General features: G+C 39.4%; 1 protein-coding gene across 2 annotated transcripts in view; it reads left to right on the top strand.

The window, feature by feature from the left end:
• The window catches only part of EML6 (EMAP like 6), a 287,760-nt gene that overhangs the window by 150,249 nt on the left and 116,364 nt on the right, over positions 1-21,147 (top strand). For both annotated transcript variants that reach the window (XM_088841461.1, XM_088841460.1), the window contains one exon: positions 7,355-7,567. In XM_088841461.1, the coding sequence (XP_088697587.1) occupies positions 7,355-7,567 (213 nt within the window). The remainder of the gene's footprint in view (positions 1-7,354; positions 7,568-21,147) is intronic.

Raw genomic sequence — 21,147 nt, 5'->3', positions numbered from 1 at the left:
GTGGCTCAGATCATGAACTCCTTATTGCCAAATTCAGACTTAAATTGAAGAAAGTAGGGAAAACCACTCGACCATTCAGATATGACCTAAATCAAATCCCTTATGATTATACAGTGGAAGTGAGGAATACATTTAAGGGACTAGATCTGATAGATAGAGTGCCTGATGAACTCTGGACGGAGGTTTGTGACATTGTACAGGAGACAGGGACCAAGACCATCCCCATGGAAAAGAAATGCAAAAAAGCAAAATGGCTGTCTGAGGAGGTCTTACAAATAGTTGTAAAAAGAAGAGAAGCGAAAAGCAAAGGAGAAAAGGAAAGATATAAGCATCTGAATGCAGAGTTCCAAAGAATAGCAAGGAGAGATAAGAAAGCCTTCCTCAGTGATCAGTGCAAAGAAATAGAGGAAAACAACAGAATGGGAAAAACAAGAGATCTCTTCAAGAAAATTAGAGATTCCAAGGGAACATTTCATGCAAAGATGGGCTCGATAAAGGACAGAAATGGTATGGACCTAACAGAAGCAGAAGATATTAAAAAGAGGTGGCAAGAATACACAGAAGAACTATACAAAAAAGATCTTCACGACCAAGATAGTCACAATAACGTGATCACTGACCTAGAGCCAGACATCTTGGAATGTGAAGTCAAGTGGGCCTTAGAAAGCATCACTAGGAACAAAGCTAGTGGAGGTGATGAAATTCCAGTTGAGCTATTTCAAATCTTGAAAGATGATGCTGTGAAAGTGCTGCACTCAATATGCCAGCAAATTTGGAAAACTCAGCAGTGGCCACAGGACTGGAAAAGGTCAGTCTTCATTCCAATCCCAAAGAAAGGGAATGCCAAAGAATGCTCAAACTACCGCACAGTTGCACTCATCTCACACGCTAGTAAAGTCATGCTCAAAATTCTCCAAGCCAGGCTTCAGCAATATGTGAACCGTGAACTCCCAGATGTTCAAGCAGGTTTTAGAAAAGGCAGAGGCACCAGAGATCAAATTGCCAACATCCGCTGAATCATGGAGAAAGCAAGAGAGTTCCAGAAGAGCATCTATTTCTGTTTCATTGACTATGCCAAAGCCTTTGACTGTGTGGATCACAATAAACTGTGGAACATTCTGAAAGAGATGGGAATCCCAGACCACCTGACCTGCCTCTTGAGAAACCTGTATGCAGGTCAGGAAGCAACAGTCAGAACTGTACATGGAACAACAGACTGGTTCCAAATAGGAAAAGGAGTGCGTCAAGGCTGTATATTGTCACCTTGCTTATTTAACTTATATGCAGAGTACATCATGAGGAACGCTGGGCTGGAGGAAGCACAAGCTGGAATCAAGATTTCTGGGAGAAATATCAATAATCTCAGATATGCAGATGACACTGCCCTTATGGCAGAAAGTGAAGAGGAACTCAAAAGCCTCTTGATGAAAGTGAAAGAGGAGAGTGAAAAGGTTGGCTTGAAGCTCAACATTCAGAAAACAAAGATCATGGCATCTGGCCCCATCACTTCATGGGAAATAGATGGAAAAACAGTAGAAACAGTGTCAGACTTTATTTTTTTGGGCTCCAAAATCACTGCGGATGCTGATTGCAGCCATGAAATTAAAAGACGCTTACTCCTTGGAAGGAAAGTTATGACCAACCTTGATAATATATTAAAAAGCAGAGACATTACTTTGCCAACCAAGGTCCATCTAGTCAAGGCTATGGTTTTTCCCATGGTCATGTATGGATGTGAGAGTTGGACTGTGAAGAAAGCTGATCGCCGAAGAATTGATGCTTTTGAACTGTGGTGTTGGAGAAGACTCTTGAGAGTCCCTTGTACCGCAAGGAGATCCAACCAGTCCATTCTAAGGGAGATCGATCCTGGGTGTTCATTGGAGGGACTGATGCTGAAGCTGAAACTGCAATACTTTGGCCACCTCATGCGACGAGTCGACTCACTGGAAAAGACTCTGATGCTGGGAAAGGTTGGGGGCGGGAGAAGAAGGGGACGACCGAGAATGAGATGGCTGGATGGCATCACCAACTCTGTGGACATGGGTTTGAGTGAGCTCTGGGAGTTGGTGATGGACAGGGAGGCCTGGCATGCTGTGATTCATGGGGTCGCGGAGAGTCGGACACGACTGAGCGACTGAACTGAACTGAAGAGGTTGGTTGAATCCATAGATGTGGAACCATGAATGCAGATGGTCAGTGCAGATGTGGAACCATGAATGCAGATGGTCTGAGTTCTACATGGATTTTTGACTCCCCTGAGTTGTTCAAGAGTCAACTGTATACCTAGAATATATAAAGAATGCCTAAAGATAAGGAAAAAGAAAAATTACTAGGAATATTAAAAAAAAACCTGAAAATTTGAGCAACACAATCCTAAACTACTGTGATTACTTTAGTCTCTCTTTGTGTCCTTCATAATTGGAAGCCTTTATTATGTGATTACTTGGTGAAATGTGCTAATTGGGATTAAAAAAACACACATTTTATTTGTAACCCCCACTATAACTTCTATAAGATATTCATCTTATTTACATAATACTCATTTAGTAACTGGAGAAGGCAATGGCAACCCACTCCAGTACTATTGCCTGGAAAATCCAATAGACGGAGGAGCCTGGTAGGCTGCAGTCCATGGGGTCGCTAAGAGTCAGACACGATTGACTGACTTAATTTTCACTTTTCACTTTCATGCATTGGAGAAGGAAATGGCAGTCCACTCCAGTGTTCTTGCCTGGAGAATCCCAGGGAGAGGGGAGCCTGGTGGACTGCCGTCTATAGGGTCGCACAGAGTCGGACATGACTGAAGCAACTTAGCAGCAGCAGCAGCATTTAGTAACACTTAGTTTATAATACTAAAATGTCATAAATAAAAGACAAATTTATCTATTATCAGTTCAGTTCAGTTGCTCAGTCATGTCTGACTCTTTGCGACACCATGAACCGCATAACGTCAGGCCTCCCTGTCCATCACAAACTCCCAGAGTCCACCCAAGCCCATGTCCATTGAGTCGGTGATGCCATCCAACCATCTCATCCTCTGTCGTCCCCTTCTCCTTCTGCCCTCAATCTTTCCCAGCCTCAGGGTCTTTTCAATTGAGTCAGCTCTTCGCATCAGGTGGCCAAAATATTGGAGTTTCAGCTTCAACATCAGTCCCTCCAATGAACACCCAGGACTGATCTCCTTTAGAATGGACTGGTTGGATCTCCTTGCAGTCCAAGGGACTCTCAGAGTCTTCTCCAACACCACAGTTCAAAACCATCAATTCTTCACTGCTCAGCTTTCTTTATAGTCCAACTCTCACATCCATACATGACCACTGGAAAAACCATAGCCTTGACTAGATGGACCTTTGTTGACAAAGTAATGTCCCTACTTTTTAATATGCTGTCTAGGTTGGTCATAACTTTCCTTCCAGGGAGTAAGTGTCTTTTAACTTCATGGCTGCAATCACTATCTGCAGTGATTTGGAGCCCAGAAAAATAAAGTCAGCCAGTTTCCCCATCTATTTGCCATGAAGTGATGGGACCAGATGCCATGATCTTAGTTCTGTGAATCTTGAGCTTTAAGCCAACTTTTTCACTCTCTTCTTTCACTTTCATCAAGAGGCTCTTTAGTTCTTCTTCACTTTCTGCCATAAGGGTGGTGTCATCTGCATATCCGAGGTTATTGGTATTTCTTCCGGCAATCTTGATTCCAGTTTGTGCTTCCTTCCTCATGATGTACTCTGCATATAAGTTAAATAAGCAGGGTGACAATATACAGCCTTGCTATACTCCTTTTCCTATTTGGAACCAATCTGTTGTTCCATGTCCAGTTCTGACTGTTGCTTCCTGACCTGCATAGAGGTTTCTCAAGAGGCAGGTCAGGTGGTCTGGGATTCCCATCTCTTTCAGAATGTTCCACAGTTTATTGTGATTCACACAGTCAAAGGCTTTGGCATAGTCAATGAAGCAGAAATAGATGTTTTTCTGGAACTCTCTTGCTTTCTCCATGATCCAGCGGATGTTGGCAATTTGATCTCTGGTTCCTCTGCCTTTTCTAAAACCTGCTTGAACATCTGGAAGTTCACGGTTCACGTATTGCTGAAGCCTGGCTTGGGGAATTTTGAGCATGACTTTACTAGCATGTGAGATGAGTGCAATTGTGTGGTAGTTTGAGCGTTCTTTGACATTGCCTTTCTTTGGGAATGGAATGAAAACTGATACCAGTCCTGTGGTCATTGCTGAGTTTTCCAAATTTGCTGGGATACTGAGTGCAGCACTTTCACAGCATCATCTTTCAGGATTTGCAATAGCTCAACTGGAATTCCATCACCTCCACTAGTTTTGTTCATAGTGATACTTCCTAAGGCCCACTTGACTTCACATTCCAGGATGTCTGGCTCTAGGTGAGTGATCACACCATCGTGATTATCTGGGTCCTGAAGATCTTTTTTGTGCAGTTCTTCTGTGTATTCTTGTCACCTCTTCAATTTTTGAATAATGAGTTTTTGCCATGTAAGATTAAAAATTTAATGTTTATCATAAATCTATCATGAATATTTTTGAAAAATAAATTTTACCATGAAATAAGATGTAACATGGACTTCCCAGCTGGCACTAGTGGTAAAGAAGCCACCTGCCAATGCATGAAATGTGAGAGACATGGGTTGGGAAGATCCCCTGGAGAAGAGCCTGGCAACTCACTCCAGTGTACTTGCCTGGAGAATTCCATGAACAGAGGAGCCTGGCGGGCTACAATCCAGAGGGTTGCAAAGAATCAGACATGACTGAAGCACACATGCATGCAAGGTGTAACATAATAAAACATCAACATTTTTAAGAGTCTCTGCCCTGCCAATTCATCAGTTTCCCATTACTGGGTGCATATTTCTTTGTGTCTGCTTTCTTTTCTTGACTGTATTTCATACATATTTTCCTATATGAAAGAAGACGGAACACACATTTGTCATTTGCAATAAACAAGTAACACCATGCTCAGTGATAATATGATAATTTTCTTTCTCATCCTCCTACTGTTGAGCGTTTGGGCTTATTTCTAGTTTCTTTGCTGATACCCACAGTAAAACTCCAAATATCTTTGTAGAGGTGGGATTTTTTTCTTCCATGTTACTTCCTTGGACTGTGTTCTTTAAGCGGAGACACTGGATCAAGAATATATTCAAACTATTCAGCTCTGATTTTATGGTCTTTAAAATGGATATAGTACTATGCTAGAGTCCAGAATTGCCAGTCTGACAATGCACCAGTAATGTCCAAGAGCATTTATTCTCATAGGTTGTTTATTTGAAAATATTTTTTACTGTTGAGGGGAAAGTGTGAGTTAATACACTTAATTGTCTTGATTTAGAATTTTTGAATTGTGTATCACTAAGCATTTTCCCCAGCATTCCTTTTCTGTGGGCTTCCTCCTTTGTCTGCTCTCAGAGGACATCCCTTGCTAGCTGCTGGTGGAAACTGGGTATTGTGCCCTGTACTTAAGAACATAGCAAGCAAAACTGTCAGGACTGTTTTCCCCAACCAATTATATTTCATCAAAATTTGGTAGATTTTTATCATGTAGCACTTTAAACAGCAAAATCCATTCATTTTTTTCATTAATTAATTGAAGTTGATTTTTTAAAAAATCACTTCTCTGGCTCCTGGAATTATGAAAAGTAGGAGTTCAGAATAAACTTTTTAAAAAACCAGAAAAAAAGTTGGTAACTGTGATAATATATAATAATAGTCATTTCTTTAATAACACAAAGCATAATATCATCTGTATCCAAATAATTAAGGTCAAGTAAACATCAGTTCTGTTCAGTTGCTCAGTTGTGTCTGACTCTTTGTGACCCCATGGACTACAGCACACCAGGCTTCCCTGTCCATCACCAACTCCTGGAGCTTACTCAAACTCATGTCCATTGAGTCCGTGATGCCATCCAACCATCTCATCCACTGTCATCCCCTTCTCATCCCGCCTTCAATCTTCCCAGCATCAGGGTCTTTCCCAATGAGTCGGTTCTTTGCATCAGGTGACCAAAGTATTGAAGTATCAGCATCAGTCCTTCCAATGAATATTCAGGACTGATTTCCTTTAGGATGGACTGGTTGGATCTCCTTGCAGTCCAAGGGACTCTCAAGAGTCTTCTCCAACACCACAGTTCAAAAGCATCAATTCTTCTGTGCTCAGTTTTCTTTATAGTCCAACTCTCACATCCATACATGACTACAGGAAAAACCATAGCTTTGACTAGATGGACATTTGTTGGCAAAGTGTTGTCTCTGTTTTTTAATATGCTGTCTAGGTTCGTCATAGCTTTTCTTCCAAGGAGCAAGTGTCTCTTAATTTCATGGCTGCAGTCACCATCTGCAGTGATTTTGGAGCCCCCCAAAATAAAGTCTGTCCCTGTTTCCATTGTTTCCCCATCTATTTGCCATGAAGTGATAGGACCAGATGCCATGATCTTAGTTTTCTGAATGTTGAGCTTTAAGCCAACTTTTTCACTTTCCTCTTTCAGTTTCATCAAGAGGCTCTTTAGTTCTTTGCTTTCTGCCATAAGTATAGTATCATCTGCATATCTGAGGTTATTGATATTTTTCCTGGCAATCTTGATTTCAGCTCATGCTTCCTCTAGCCCAGCATTTCTCATGATGTACTCTGCATATAAGTTAAATAAGCAGGTTGACAGTATACAGCCTTGATGTACTCCTTTCCCAATTTGGAACCAGTCTGTTGTTCCATGTCCAGTTATAACTGTTGCTTTTTGATCTGCATACAGATTTATCAGGAGGCAGGCCAGGTGATCTGGTATTCCCATCTCTTTCAGAATTTCCACAGTTTGTTGTGATCCACACCATTAAAGGCTTTAGCATAGTCAGTAAAGCAGAAGTAGGTGTTTTCCTGTAACTCTCTTGCTTTTTCTATGATCCAACGGATGTTGGCAATTTGAACTCTGGTTTTCTGCCTTTTCTAAATCTAGCTTGAACATCTGAAAGTTCACAGTTCACGTACTGTTGAAGCCTGGCTTGGAGAGTTTTGATCATTACTTTGCTAGCGTGTGAGATGAGTGCAATTGTGCAGTAGTTTGAGCATTCTTTGGCATTGCCTTTCTTTGGTAGTTTGAGACGTTAGATTTAGTACAATGATCATTTCCTTTCTCATATCTTGAGTTTTGAGCATGTGCTTTCTTTAAACCCTGCTGGGGGAAAAAAATCACCAGTTGGGGGAAGAGATTAGAATTTATAGTGTCCTTAGTTTATAAACATTTTAAAACAAAGGTTTTAGATTTCTTTGAGAAAAATGAATAAGTAAATTAGAACATGATTTTTATTTACATGTATTATATTAAAGTGTATTGATTATTTTCAGCTGGGAAGTCTTTAACGAGTAAAGAAGAAATCAAAGGGATTCCCTGGGCCTCCTGGACATGTGTGAAAGGCCCAGAAGTGAGTGGAATTTGGCCAAAATACACTGATGTCACTGACATCAACTCAGTGGATGCAAATTACAACAGTTCAGTGTTGGTGTCTGGAGATGATTTTGGACTGGTTAAATTGTTTAAATTTCCTTGTCTCAAAAAAGGTAAGGCCAAAAGAAAACTTCATTGAAAGAAGATTTAATCTAGGATATATATATATATAGTGTAATTAAGGCTTATTTTGTTGATGTCCATTAGTACAGACTATTCATTTTATCTTTATATATACATTTACTCTTTAACACTTTTTAGTAAAGTTTGATGTCTTCTGCTTTTGACATTCTGAAATATATGTGGTTTCACAAATTTAAGTTAGCATTTGTTAACAGAGATACTGCTCAACATTTTGTGATCCATAAACCTCACGTTTCACATTTTAAACAAGTTATATTCTATTTTTTTAATATCTATGTAAATATAATTTAAATTATGTTACATTAAAATATTGTAATTAAAATTCATTTATGCATCACAGCTAACTATGCTTATACATAAGAAGCAAAGCAACTCCTTATAGACATATTTAAAATAAATCCTGAAAGTGATTGTTCTGGTGATAATACACTTTGTGGACTGTTTCTCATAGCACTAATTTTGCACACCAGAGTAACATAACTGGTGAAATTTTTATAGAATTATAGTTGATTTACAGTGTATTCATTTCTACTGTGCAGAAAAGTGATTCTGTTACATATATGTATATATATAGATATGTATATCTATATATACATATAGATAAATATACATTCTTTTTAAAGTTGTTTCCTATTATGGTTTATCAATAGAATATTGAATATAGTTCCCTGTCCAATACAGTAGGACCTTGTTGTTTATCCATTCTATCTATATATTATAGTTTACATCTGCTAATCCCAAACTCCCAATCAGTTCCTTCCCCAACTCACCTCCCACTTGACAACCACAAGTCTGTTCTTTATGTCTATGAGTCTACTTCTGTTTGGTAGATAAGTTCATTTGTGTCATATTTTAGATTCCATATATAAGTGATATCACATGGTATTTTTCTGACTTCACTTAGTTTGGTCACCTCTAGATCCATCCATGTTGCTGCAAATGGCATTATTTCATTCTTTTTTGTGGCTGAGTAACCCACTCCAGTGTTCTTGCCTGGAGAATCCCAGGGACGGGGGAGCCTGGTGGGCTGCCGTCTATGGCATCGCACAGGGTCGGACACGACTGAAGCGACTGCAGCAGCAGCAGCAGTATTCCATTGTGTATATTACCCATCTTCTGTGTCCATTCATCTGCTGATGGACATTTAGATTGTTTCCATGTCTTGGTTTTTGTGAATAGTGTTACTATGAACATTGCGGTGCATCTATCTTTTTGAATTGTAGTTTTGTCTGAATATATGTCCAGGAGTGGGACTGCAGGATCATATCACAGTTCTATTTTTAGTTTTTTTGAGGAACCTTCATACTGTTTTCCATTGTAGTTGCACCAGCTTACTTACCCACCAACAATGTAAAAGGGTTTCATTTTCTCCACACACTCTCCAGCATTTGTTGTCTGTAGACTTTTTAGTGATGGCCATTTAGTGTGAAGCAGTACCTCACTGCAGTTTTTATTTGCATTTCTCTAGTAGTTAGTAGAATTGAGCATCTTTTCATGTGCCTGGTGGCCAACAATATGTCTTCTTTAGAAAAATGTTTATTTAGATCCTCCACCCTTTTTTGTTGTTTGTTTTGTCGTTGTTGAGTTTTATGACCTGTTTGTATATTTTGGAATTTAAGCCCTTGTTGGTTGCATCATTTGTAAATATTTTCTCCCAGTCTGCAAATTTGTCTTTTCATCTTGTTTATGGTTTTCTTTGTTGTGTAAAACTTGTAAGTTTGATTAGGTCCCATTTGTTTATTTTTGCTTTGGAGAGACTGATAACTGGTGACATTTTTTTGAGAGAGAAATTTGACTCAAAACCCTTTCTGCCTTGCATCTTGTTCTTTTGTTTTATTGTTGTCACTTCAATTTTTCTGGCACCTCAGGCTTTGTAGAATGTGACTGAATTAATTATGTAATGATCCTGTCTTCCTCTTCCTTCAAAAGTTTAGGCAAAACCTATACACAGGTTTTTCTGAGACTCCCCGCCTGTACCCTGAAAATATGATTTTGGGAAAGTAATCAGTAGGGATATGCTGTTGCCTAAAAACCCTTTCACTTGAATGATTTTTAGATTAAGCATGGAAGGAGACTGAAAATGTAATCAGAAAGTTTTTTTTGGCTAACTGGCAGTTTTGAAGCAGTGAATTTTGGTACAAAATTGAACATAAAGTGCATAGGAGAAACAACCATCACTTCCACTTGACAAGATGACCATCAGTTTAAAATGCTTGAGGAACAAGATGGCGGAGGAGTAGGTGGACATGGAATACATCTCTCCCCATGGATACATCAGGAATACACCTTCAGACACAGAACTGCATGCAGAACACAAGCTGAGAGTGGACAGGAGTACCTGATCAGCAGAAAAGAATATGTAGACCCATGCAAAACTCAGTAGGACAAAGGAACTAGGGGAAAAAACGGGAGTGTTAGTAGGACTGGACCTGCCCTCAGTGGGTGGGGGAACTGAATCAGGGGTCCGATCCCCACATTGGGGCAATTGTCTGAGTCAGAGGAGAAACATTTAAGGCTGAGAGGGAAACAGCTGATCTAATAGAAGGAAACAGAGGGAAACAGCCTAAATGGAATAAGAATCAGACAGTCCTTGCCGCAGCCATACATACCCTAGATGGCATAGTGGCTGGAAGCTGGAGTTGAGAGATTGTGGAGCAATCCCCGGGCAAGGGCTGCTGTTGACTGTGGAGAGACAGATCGAGGGAATGTGAGGAAGGAGATTGTGGTGGGAAGTGCCTGTGGAAGAAAGCCGGCAGCCATGGAAGCAGGTTGATGCTGCTGAGTCATGAGTGGGGGGGGGGGGTGGTGGTAGCTATCACCATAGCCTCTCCCCAAGCAAGAACCCCTGTGACTCAAGCAGCTGCACTGCCTCCACACCTGGCCCTCACAGGGGCAAACCCAAGTCCTTCAGGGCAGCCTCAGGAGCAAACCCCAGTGGATGACCCATATCCAGAAGTGGGAATAAAACCACAATTGTAACCCAGGGGCAGTGTGACTAAGGAAGAAGACCCAAAACCCTCCCACTAGCTTTACAAGCTTCAAATTAAATCCACACAATCAACTAGACAGACTCTGTGTCTGTGGAATATATAAAAGGTCATTGAGAGCCCCTGCAAAAGAAAACGCGCTAGTTCTGATAGCTGTGGACATTGGAGGCAAGAACACAGAATAGAAGCAGATTAGAATCTGAGCTGCCATCACAGCAGGTCCAGAGATCAGCAGTGTTAGAGGGCATCCTAGGGAGGTGAAGTGGACTGTGACTCCCAGCAAGGGAAAGGACTCTGACAGCAGTGACTCAAGAAAAACATTTATTTTCTTATGTTTGACTTGTTCTGTAGATTCTTTTGGATTTTTTTTTTTCCCCACTTCTGTTGTAGTTGTTGATTTTATTGGCACTATGAAATCTAACTAAGCTTTTAAGGTTTTTTTTTTTCTCAGTCACATTTTTTATTGTTGTTATAAACCTCCAGCTCTGTATTAGGCTTTTGCAGTTCTGGGGAGTTGTTTTCTTTCTTTGTTTCTCTTCTCTTTTTTTAATTTTAGTTTTCTAAACCTATTATTATTTTTTCTACATTTATTCCTTAGTTTGATTTTCATACTGTTCTTTTCCCCTTGCAGTTAATCTTTAATGTATATAAATCTTCTTTATCTGACTCTATTTAGTTTGCATATCTATTCTTTCTTTCTTTCTTTTCTTCCTTTCCTTTAGTCTCAACACATTTGATAATTTTCTTTTCATTGCTTTATACCTCAATTGGCACCTTGCTTTAGTCTTGTTTTCCACTTTGTGCTTTAGTTAGTTTTGTTCAGTTCAGTTCAGTCTCTCAGTTGTGTCTGACTCTTTGTGACCCCATGAGCTGCAACACGCCAGGCCTCCCTGTCCATCACAAACTCCTGGAATTTACCCAAACTCATGTCCATTGAGTCGGTGATGCCATCCAACCATCTCATCTTCTGTCGTTCCCTTCTCCTCCTGCCCTCAATCTTTCCCAGCATCAGGGTCTTTTCACTTGAGTCCGCTCTTCGCATCATGTGGCCAAAGTATTGGAGTTTCAGCTTCAACATCAGTCCTTCCAATGAACACCCAGGACTGGTCTCCTTTAGAATGGACTGGTTGGATCTCCTTGCAGACCAAGGGACTCTCAAGAGTCTTCTCCAACACCGTGGTTCAAAAGCATCAATTCTTCGGTGCTCAGCTTTCTTTATGGTCCAACTCTCACATCCATAAATGACCACTGGAAAAACCATAGCCTTGACTAGACGGACCTTTGGTGACACAGTAATGTCTCTGCTTTTTAATATGCTGTCTAGGTTGGTCATAACTTTCCTTCCAAGGAGCAAGCAAGTCTTTTAATTTCATGGCTGCAATCACCATCTACAGTGATTTTGGAGCCCAAAAAAATAAAGTCAGCTGCTGTTTCCACTCTTTCCCCATCTATTTGCCATGAAGTGATGGGACCGGATGCCATGATCTTAGTTTTCTGAATGTTGAGCTTTAAGCCAACTTTTTCACCCTCCTCTTTTACCTTCATCAAGAGGTTCTTTAGTTCTTCTCTTTCTGCCATAAGGCGGTGTCGTCTGCATATCTGAGGTTAGTGATATTTCTCCTGGCAATCTTGATTCCAGCTTCTGCTTCTTCCAGCCCAGCATTTCTCATGGTATACTCTACATATAAGTTAAATAAGCAAGGTGACAATATACAGCCTTGATGTACTCCTTTTCCTATTTGGAACCAGTCTGCTGTTCCATGTCCAGTTCTAATTGTTGCTTCCTGACCTGCATACAGCTTTCTCAAGAGGCAGGTCAGGTGGCCTGGTAGTCCCATCTCTTTCAGAATTTTGCACAGTTTATTGTGATCCACACAGTCAAAGGTTTTGGCATAGTCAATAAAGCACAAGTATGTGTTTTTCTGGAACTCTCTTGCTTTTTCAGTGATCCCGTGAATGTTGGCAATTTGATCTCTGGTTCCTCTGCCTTTTCTAGCTTGAACATCTGGAAGTTCACAGTTCATGTATTGTTGAAGTCTGGCTTGGAGAATTTTAAGCATCACTTTACTAGTGTGTGAAATGCGTGCAGTTGTGCAGTAGTTTGAACATTCTTTGGTGTTGCCTTTCTTTGGGATTGGAATGAAAACTGAGCTTTTCCAGTCCTGTGGCCACTGCTGAGTTTTCCAAAATTGCTGCCATATTGAGTGTGGCACTTTCACAGCATCATCTTTTAGAATTTGCAATAGCTCAACTGGAATTCCATCACCTCCACTAGCTTTGTTCGTAGTGGTGGTTACTCAGACCCACTTGACTTCACATTCCAGGATGTCTGGCTCTAGGTGAGTGATCATGCCATCGTGATTATCTGGATCCTGAAGATCTTTTTTGTACAGTTCTTCTGTGTATTCTATCCACCTCTTCTTAATATCTTCTGCTTCTGTTAGGTCCATACCATCTCTGTGCTTTATTGAGCCCATCTTTGCATGAAATGTTCCCTAGGTATCTCTAATTTTCTTGAAGACATCTCTAGTCTTTCCCATTCTATTATTTTCCTCTATTTCTTTGCATTGATTGCTGAGGAAGACTTTCTTATCTCTCCTTGTTATTCTTTGGAACTCTGCATTCAAATGGGTTTATCTTTTCTTTTCTCCTTTGCTTTTTATTTCTTTTCTTTTCACAGCTATTTGTAAGGCCTCCTCAGACAGCCATTTTGCTTTTATTCATTTCTTTTTCTTAGGGATGGTCTTGATCCCTGTCTCCTGTACAATGTCACGAACCTCTGTCTGTAGTTCATCAGGCACTCTGTCAATCAGATCTAGTCCCTTAAATCTATTTCTCACTTCCACTGTATAATCATAAGGGATTTGTGTTAGGTCATACCTGAATGGTCTAGTGGTTTTCCCCACTTTCTTCAATTTAAGTCTGAATTTGGCAATAAGGAGTTCATGATCTGAGCCACAGTCAGCTCCTGGTCTTATTTTTGCTAACTGTATAGAGCTTCTCCATCTTTGGCTGTAAAGAATATAATCAATCTGATTTCGGTGTTGACCATCTGGTGATGTCCATGTGTAGAGTTGTCTCCTGTGTTGTTGGAAGAGGGTGTTTGCTATGATCAGTGCATTCTCTTGGCCAAACTCTATTAGCCTTTGCCCTGCTTCATTCCGTGCTCCAAGGCCAAATTTGCCTGTTACTCCAGGTGTTTCTTGACTTCCTACTTTTGCATTCCAGTCCCCTATAATGAAAAGAACATCTTTTTTGGATGTTAGTTCTAGAAGGTCTTGTAGGTCTTCATAGAACCTTTCAACTTCAGCATCTTCAGCATTACTGGTCGGGGCATAGACTTGGATTACCATGATATTGAATGGTTTGCCTTGGAAATGAGAAATCATTCTGTCGTTTTTGAGATTGCATCCAAGTACTGCATTTCGGACTCTTCTGTTGACTATGATGGCTACTCCATTTCTTCTAAGGGATTCCTGCCCACAGTAGATATAATGGTCATCTGAGTTAAATTCACCCATTCCAGTCCATTTTAGTTCACTGATTCCTAGACTGTTGACGTTTTCTTTTGCCATCTCCTGTTTGACCACTTCCAATTTGCCTTTATTCATGGACCTAACATTTCAGGTTCCTATGCAATATTGCTCTTTACAGCGTTGGACCTTGCTTGTATCACCAGTCACATCCACAGGTGGGTGTTGTTTTTTCTTTGGCTCCATCCCTTCATTCTTTCTGGAGTTATTTCTCCACTGATCTCCACTATCATATTGGGCACCTACCGACCTGGGAAGTTCATCTTTCTCTGTCCTATCTTTTTGCCTTTCCATACTGTTAATGGGGTTCTCAAGGCAAGAATACTGAAGTGGTTTGCCATTTCCTTCTCCAGTGGACCACATTCTGTGAGACCTCTCCACCATGACCCATCCATCTTGAGTGGCCCAACATGGCATGGCTTAGTTTCACTGAGTTAGACAAGCCTGTGGACCGTGTGATCAAATTGGCTAGTTTTCTGTGATTGTGATTTCAGTCTGTCTGCCCTCTCTCACCACCTACTGTCTTATTTGGGTTTCTCTTACCTTGGACGTGGGGTATTTCTTCACGGCTGCTCCAGCAAAGCGCAGCCACTGCTCCTTACCTTGAATGTTGGGTATCTCCTCTCGGCCCCCACTCCTGACCTTGGACGTGGGGCATCTCCTCTCAGCCACTGCTCCTGACATTGGGCATGGGGTACCTCCTCCTGGCCACTCCTGTACTACACAGTCGCCACTCCTACCTAGTTTTGTTCTGGTAGATACAATTTGCTGGGTCAGTCTGTTGTATTTTATTTTTGTTGGACTGTTTTGATTTTGCTTATGGGTGTATATATATATGTGTATATTCAGTCACACTTTTTATTGTTGTCATAAACCTCTGCCTCTATGTTGGGCCTTTGCAGTTCTGTGGAGTTTTCCTTTTTTCTTTTTCTTTTTTCTATTTTATAGTTTTAATTTTTAATTTTTTTGTCTTTTATTTATTTATTTTTAGTTTATTTATTTTAATTGGAGGCTAATTACTTTACAATATTGTATTGGTTTTGCCATACATTGACATGGATTCGCCCCGGGTATACATGTGTTCCACATCTTGAACCCCCCTCCCACCTCCCTCCCCATACCATCCCTCTGGTTCATTCCAGTGAACCAGCCACAAGCATCCTGTATCATGCATCAAACCTGGACTGGTGATTTGTTTCATATATGATAATATACATGTTTCAATGCCATTCTCTCAAATTAATTTTCTTAAACCTATTATATTTTTTCTACATTTATTCCTTCATTTGTCTTTCCTACTGTTCTTTTCCTCTTGCAGTTAATCTTCAATGTATGTAAATCTCCTTCATCTACCTCTATTTAACTTTGCATATCTTTTCTTTCTTTCTTTCCTTTCGTATCAACATATATGTTAGTTTTGTTTTCATTACTTTATTCCCCACTTGGCACCTTGCTTTAGTTTTATTTTCCAGTTTGTGCTTTAGTTAGTTTTGTTCTTAACTGGTAAATATAATTTTTGATTTCGTTTGTTTGCCAGGTCAATCTACTTACTTTATTTTTGTTGGACTGTTTCGACTCTGCTCATGGGTGTATATGTATTTGTGTATATCTATTATTTTAATTATTATTTGCCTGATTTTGTAACTGCATTTGTCTGGGTTTCATCTTTTGTTTCTTGTTTTTGGATTTTTGTTTTAATCTCACTTAATGCCATAACAAACCACTTGTGGAATCTTGGTTCCTGACCAGAGGTGAAGCCCTGAGCCTTTGGAGTGGGAGCACTGATTTCAAGACCCTAGACTACCAGAGAACTAACCCTAGGGAGTATCAAATAGTGAGAACTCACACAAAGGAAACCACTATAAGACAAGACCCAGCATCACCCAACCACCAATAACACCCTGTGCAGGACCCCTCATCTAAACAAACAAAACAAAAATACAAACCCAATCATCAGCAGACAAGATTACCACCTCACTCAGCCTTGCCCATCAGAGGAAAAACAAACAAACAAACAAAAACTCAGCACAAATACCACCCTATAAGAAGCTTAGATAAACCGCTGGACCAACCTTAGAGGGCAGAAACCAAAAGGAAGAAAGAATTCAGCCTTGAAACCTGGGAAAAGGAGACCTTAAACCCAATAAGTTAAAAAGAAAATAATGAAAAGGCAGAGAAATACTACACAAACGAAGGAACAAACTAGAAACACAGAAGTCCAAATAAATGAAGAGGAAATAGGCAAACTACCTGAAAAAGAATTCAGAATAATGATAGCAAAGATGATCAAAAACCTTGAAAGCAAAATGGAGAAAATGCAAGAATCAATTAATGAAGACCTAGAAGAATTAAAGAAAAAACATGCAGAGACAACACAATTACTGAAATTAAAAATATTCTAGAAGAAATCAATAGCAGAATATCTGAAGCAGAAGAACAAATCAGCAAGCTGGAAGATAAAATGGTGGAAACAACTTCTGAAAAGCAGAATAAAGTAAAAAGAATGAAAGGAGCTGAGAATAGTCTCAGAGACCTCTGGGACAATATCAAACTCACCAACATTCGAATTATAGGGGTACCAGAAGAAGAAGAAGAGAAAAAGAAAGTGTTTGAGAAAATTTTTGAAGAGATTATCGTTGAAAATTTCCCCAACATGGAAAAGGGAAATAGTCAATCAAGTCCAAGAGGCACAAAGAGTCCCATACAGATAAACCCAAGGAGAAACATGCCAAGGCATATACTAATCAAACTAACAAAGTCTAAACACAGAAAGAATATTAAAAGCAGCAAGGGAGAAGCAAAAAGTAACTTGCAAGGGAAACTCCATATGCTTAACAGCTGATCTTTCAGCAGAAACTCTGCAGGCCAAGAAGGGAATGGCAGGATACATTTAAAGTACTGAAAGGGAAAAATCTACAACCAAGATTATTATACCTGGCAAGGATCTCATTCAGAATTGATGGAGAAATCAAAAGCTTTTCAGATAAGCAAAGTTAAGAGATTTCAGTACCACCAAATCAGCTTTACAACAAACATTAAATGGACATATATAGTCAAGAAATACAAGAGAAGAAAAAAGATGTACAAAATCAACCCCAAACAATTAAGAAAATGGCAATAGGAACATATATATCAATAATTACTTTAAATGTAAATGGATTAAATGCTCCACCCAAAAGACACAGACTGGCTGAATAGATACAAAAACAAGATCCATATATATGCTGTGTAACAAGAAACCCACTTCAGACCTAAAGATACATACAGACTGAAAGTGAGAGGATGGAAAAAATATATTCCATGCAAATGGGAAGCAAAAGAAAGCTGGAGTAGCAATCCTCATATCAGACAAAATAGACCTTAAAATAAAGAAGATTGTAAGCGATAAGGAAGGACACTACATAATGATCAGGGGATCAATCCAAGAGGAAGACATAACAATTGTAAATATCTATGCACCCAACATAGAAGCACCTCAATACATAAGACAAACACTAACAGACATAAAAGGAGAAATTGACAGTAACACAATAATAGTAGGAGACTTTAACACCCCACTCACACCAATGGACAGATCATCAGAACAGAAAATTAATAAGGAAACACAAGTCTTAAATGATACATTAGGTGAGATGGATCTCATTGGTATCTTCAGGACATTCCATCCAAATGCAGAAGAATACACCTTCTTCTCAAGTGCACATGGAACATTCTCCAGGGTAGACCACATCTTGGGTCACAAATCAAACCTCTGTAAATTTAAGAAAATTGTTTTGGTATCAAGCATCTTCTCCAACCACAATGCTATGAGACTAGATATCAATTACAAGAAAAAAACTGTCAGAAACAAAAACACATGGAGATTAAACAACATGTTTATAAATAACCAACAGGTTCCTGAAGAAATCGAAAGTGAAATAAAAAAATTTCTAGAAATAAATGACAATGAAAACACAGAAACTCACAACCTGTGGGATACAGCAAAAGCAGTCCTAAGAGAGAAGTTTATAGCAATATAATCCTACCTCAAGAAACAAGAAAAACACAAAATAGACAGCCTAACTTTATTTAAGAAGAGGTGGCAAGAATACACAGAAGAACTGTACAAAAAGATCTTCACAACGAAGATAATCACGATGGCGTGATCACTCACCTGGAACCAGACATCTTGTTTTGTTTTTTTTTTTAATGTTTCCATTTATTTTTTTTTTTTTGTAGTTAATTTATTTTTTATTGGAGGCAAATTATTTTACAATATTATATTGGTTGGTTTTGCCATACATTGATATGAATTTGCCCCGGGTTTACATAAGTTCCCCCTCCTGAACCGCCCTCCCACCTCCCTCCTCCCTTTATCCTCCCTCTGGGTCATCCCCGCATGCCAGCCCTGAGCATCCTATAACATGCATCGACCCTGAACTAGTGATTCGTTTCACATATGACAACATACGTGTTTCAATGCCATTCTCCCAAATCATCCCACCCTCACCCTCTCCCATAGAGTCCCAAAGACTGATCTATACATCTGTGTCTCTTTTGCTGTCTCGTATACAGGGTTATCATTTGCATCTTTCTAAATTCCATATATATGTGTTAGTATACTGTATTGGTGTTTTTCTTTCTGGCTTACTTCACTCTGTATAATAGGCTCCAGTTTCATCCACCTCATTAGAACTGATTCAAATGTATTCTTTTTAATGGCTGAATAATACTCCATTGTGTATATGTACCAAAGCTTTCTTATCCATTCGTCTGCAGATGGACATCTAGGTTGCTTCCATGTCCTGGCTATTATAAACAGTGAACATTGGAGTACACGTGTCTCTTTCAATTCTGGTTTCCTCGGTGTGTATGCCCAGGAGTGCGATTGCTGGATCATATGGCAGTTCTATTTCCAATTTTTTGAGGAATCTCCACACTGTTCTCCATAGTGGCTGTACTAGTTTGCATTCCCACCAACAGTGTAAGAGGGTTCCCTTCTCTCCACATCCTCTCCAGCATTTATTGCATGTAGACTTTTGGATAGCAGCCATTCTGACTGGTGTAAAATGGTATCTCATTGTGGTTTTGATTTGCATCTCTCTGATTATGAGGGATGTTGAGCATTTTTTCATGTGTTTGTTAGCCATCTTTATGTCTTCTTTGGAGAAATTTCTGTTTAGTTCTTTGGCCCATTTTTTGATTGGGTCATTTATTTTTCTGGAATTGAGCTGCAGGAGCTGCTTGTATAATTTGGAGATTAATCCTTTATCCGTTGCTTCATTTGCTATTATTTTCTCCCATTCTGAAGGCTGTCTTTTCACCCTACTTATAGTTTCCTTTGCTGTGCAGAAGCTTTTGATTTTAATTAGGTCCCATTTGTTTATTTTTGCTTTTATTTCCAATATTCTGGGAGGTGGGTCATGGAGGATCCTGCTGTGATTTATGTCGGAGAGTGTTTTGCCTACATTCTCCTCTAGGAGTTTTATAGTTTCTGGTCTTACATTTAGCTCTCTAACCCATTTTGAGTTTATTTTGGTGTATGGTGTTAGGAAGTGTTCTAGTTTCATTCTTTTACAAGTGGCTGACCAGTTTTCCCAGCACCACTTGTTAAAGAGACTGTCTTTTCTCCATTTTATATTCTTTCCTCCTTTGTCAAAGATGAGGTGTCCATAGATGCGTGGATTTATCTCTGGGCTTTCTATTTTGTTCCATTGATCTATATTTCTGTCTTTATGCCAGTACCATACTGTCTTGATGACTGTGGCTTTACATCATGACCAAGTGGGCTTTATCCCAGGAATGCAAGGATTCTTCAATATCCGCAAATCAGTCAACGTAATACACCACATTAACAAACTGAAAAATAAAAATCATGATTATCTCAATAGATGCAGAGAAAGCCTTCGACAAAATTCAACATCCATTTATGATAAAAGCCCTCCAGAAAGTGGGAATAGAAGGGACATACCTCAACATAATAAAAGCTATATATGACAAACCCACAGCAAACATTATCCTCAATGGTGAAAAACTGAAAGCATTTCCCCTAAAGTCAGGAACAAGACAAGGGTGCCCACTCTCACCATTACTATTCAACATAGTTCTGGAAGTTTTGGCTACAGCAATCAGAGCAGAAAAAGACATAAAAGGAATACAAATTGGAAAAGAAGAAGTAAAACTTTCACTGTTCGCTGATGACATGATCCTCTACACAGAAAACCCTAGAGACTCTACCAGAAAACTACTAGAGCTAATCAATGATTACAGTAACGTTGCAGGATATAAAATCAACACACAGAAATCCCTTGCATTCCGATACACTAATAATGAGAAAATAGAAAGAGAAATTAAGGAAACTATTCCATTCACTGTTGCAACGAAAAGAATTAAATACTTAGGAATATATCTACCTAAGGAAACAAAAGACTTGTACATAGAAAACTATAAAACACTACTGAAAGCAATCAAAGAGGACACTAATAGATGGAGAAATATACCATGTTCATGGATTGGAAGAATAAATATTGTAAAAATGAGTATACTACCCAAAGTAATTTATACATTCAATGCAATCCCTATCAAGCTACCAATGATATTTTTCGCAGAACTAGAACAAATAATCTCACAATTTGTATGGAAAAACAAAAAACCTCGAATAGCCAAAGCAATCTTGAGGAAGAAAAATGGAACTGGGGGAATTAGCCTGCCGGACTTCAGGAACCAGACATCTTGGAATGTGAAGTCAAGTGGGCCTTAGAGAGCATCACGACGAACAAAGCTAGTGGAGGTGATGGAATTCCAATTGAGCTATTGCAAATCCTGAAAGATGATGCTGTGAAAGTGCTGCACTCAATATGCCACCAAATTTGGAAAACTCAGCAATGGCCACAGGACTGGAAAAGCTCAGTCTTCATTCCAATCCCAAAGAAAGGGAATGCCAAAGAATGCTCAAACTACCACACAATTGCACTCATCTCACACACTAGTAAAGTCATGCTCAAAATTCTCCAAGCCAGGCTTTAGCAATATGTGAATCGTGAACTCCCA

This window comes from Moschus berezovskii, chromosome 11 (assembly GCF_049115385.1).
Source record: "Moschus berezovskii isolate FMDL1 chromosome 11, NW_MosBer_1.0, whole genome shotgun sequence".
Lineage (NCBI taxonomy): Eukaryota > Metazoa > Chordata > Mammalia > Artiodactyla > Moschidae > Moschus > Moschus berezovskii.
The sequence above is the reverse complement of the archived record's forward strand: the minus strand, read 5'-3'. Positions and strand labels throughout refer to the sequence as shown.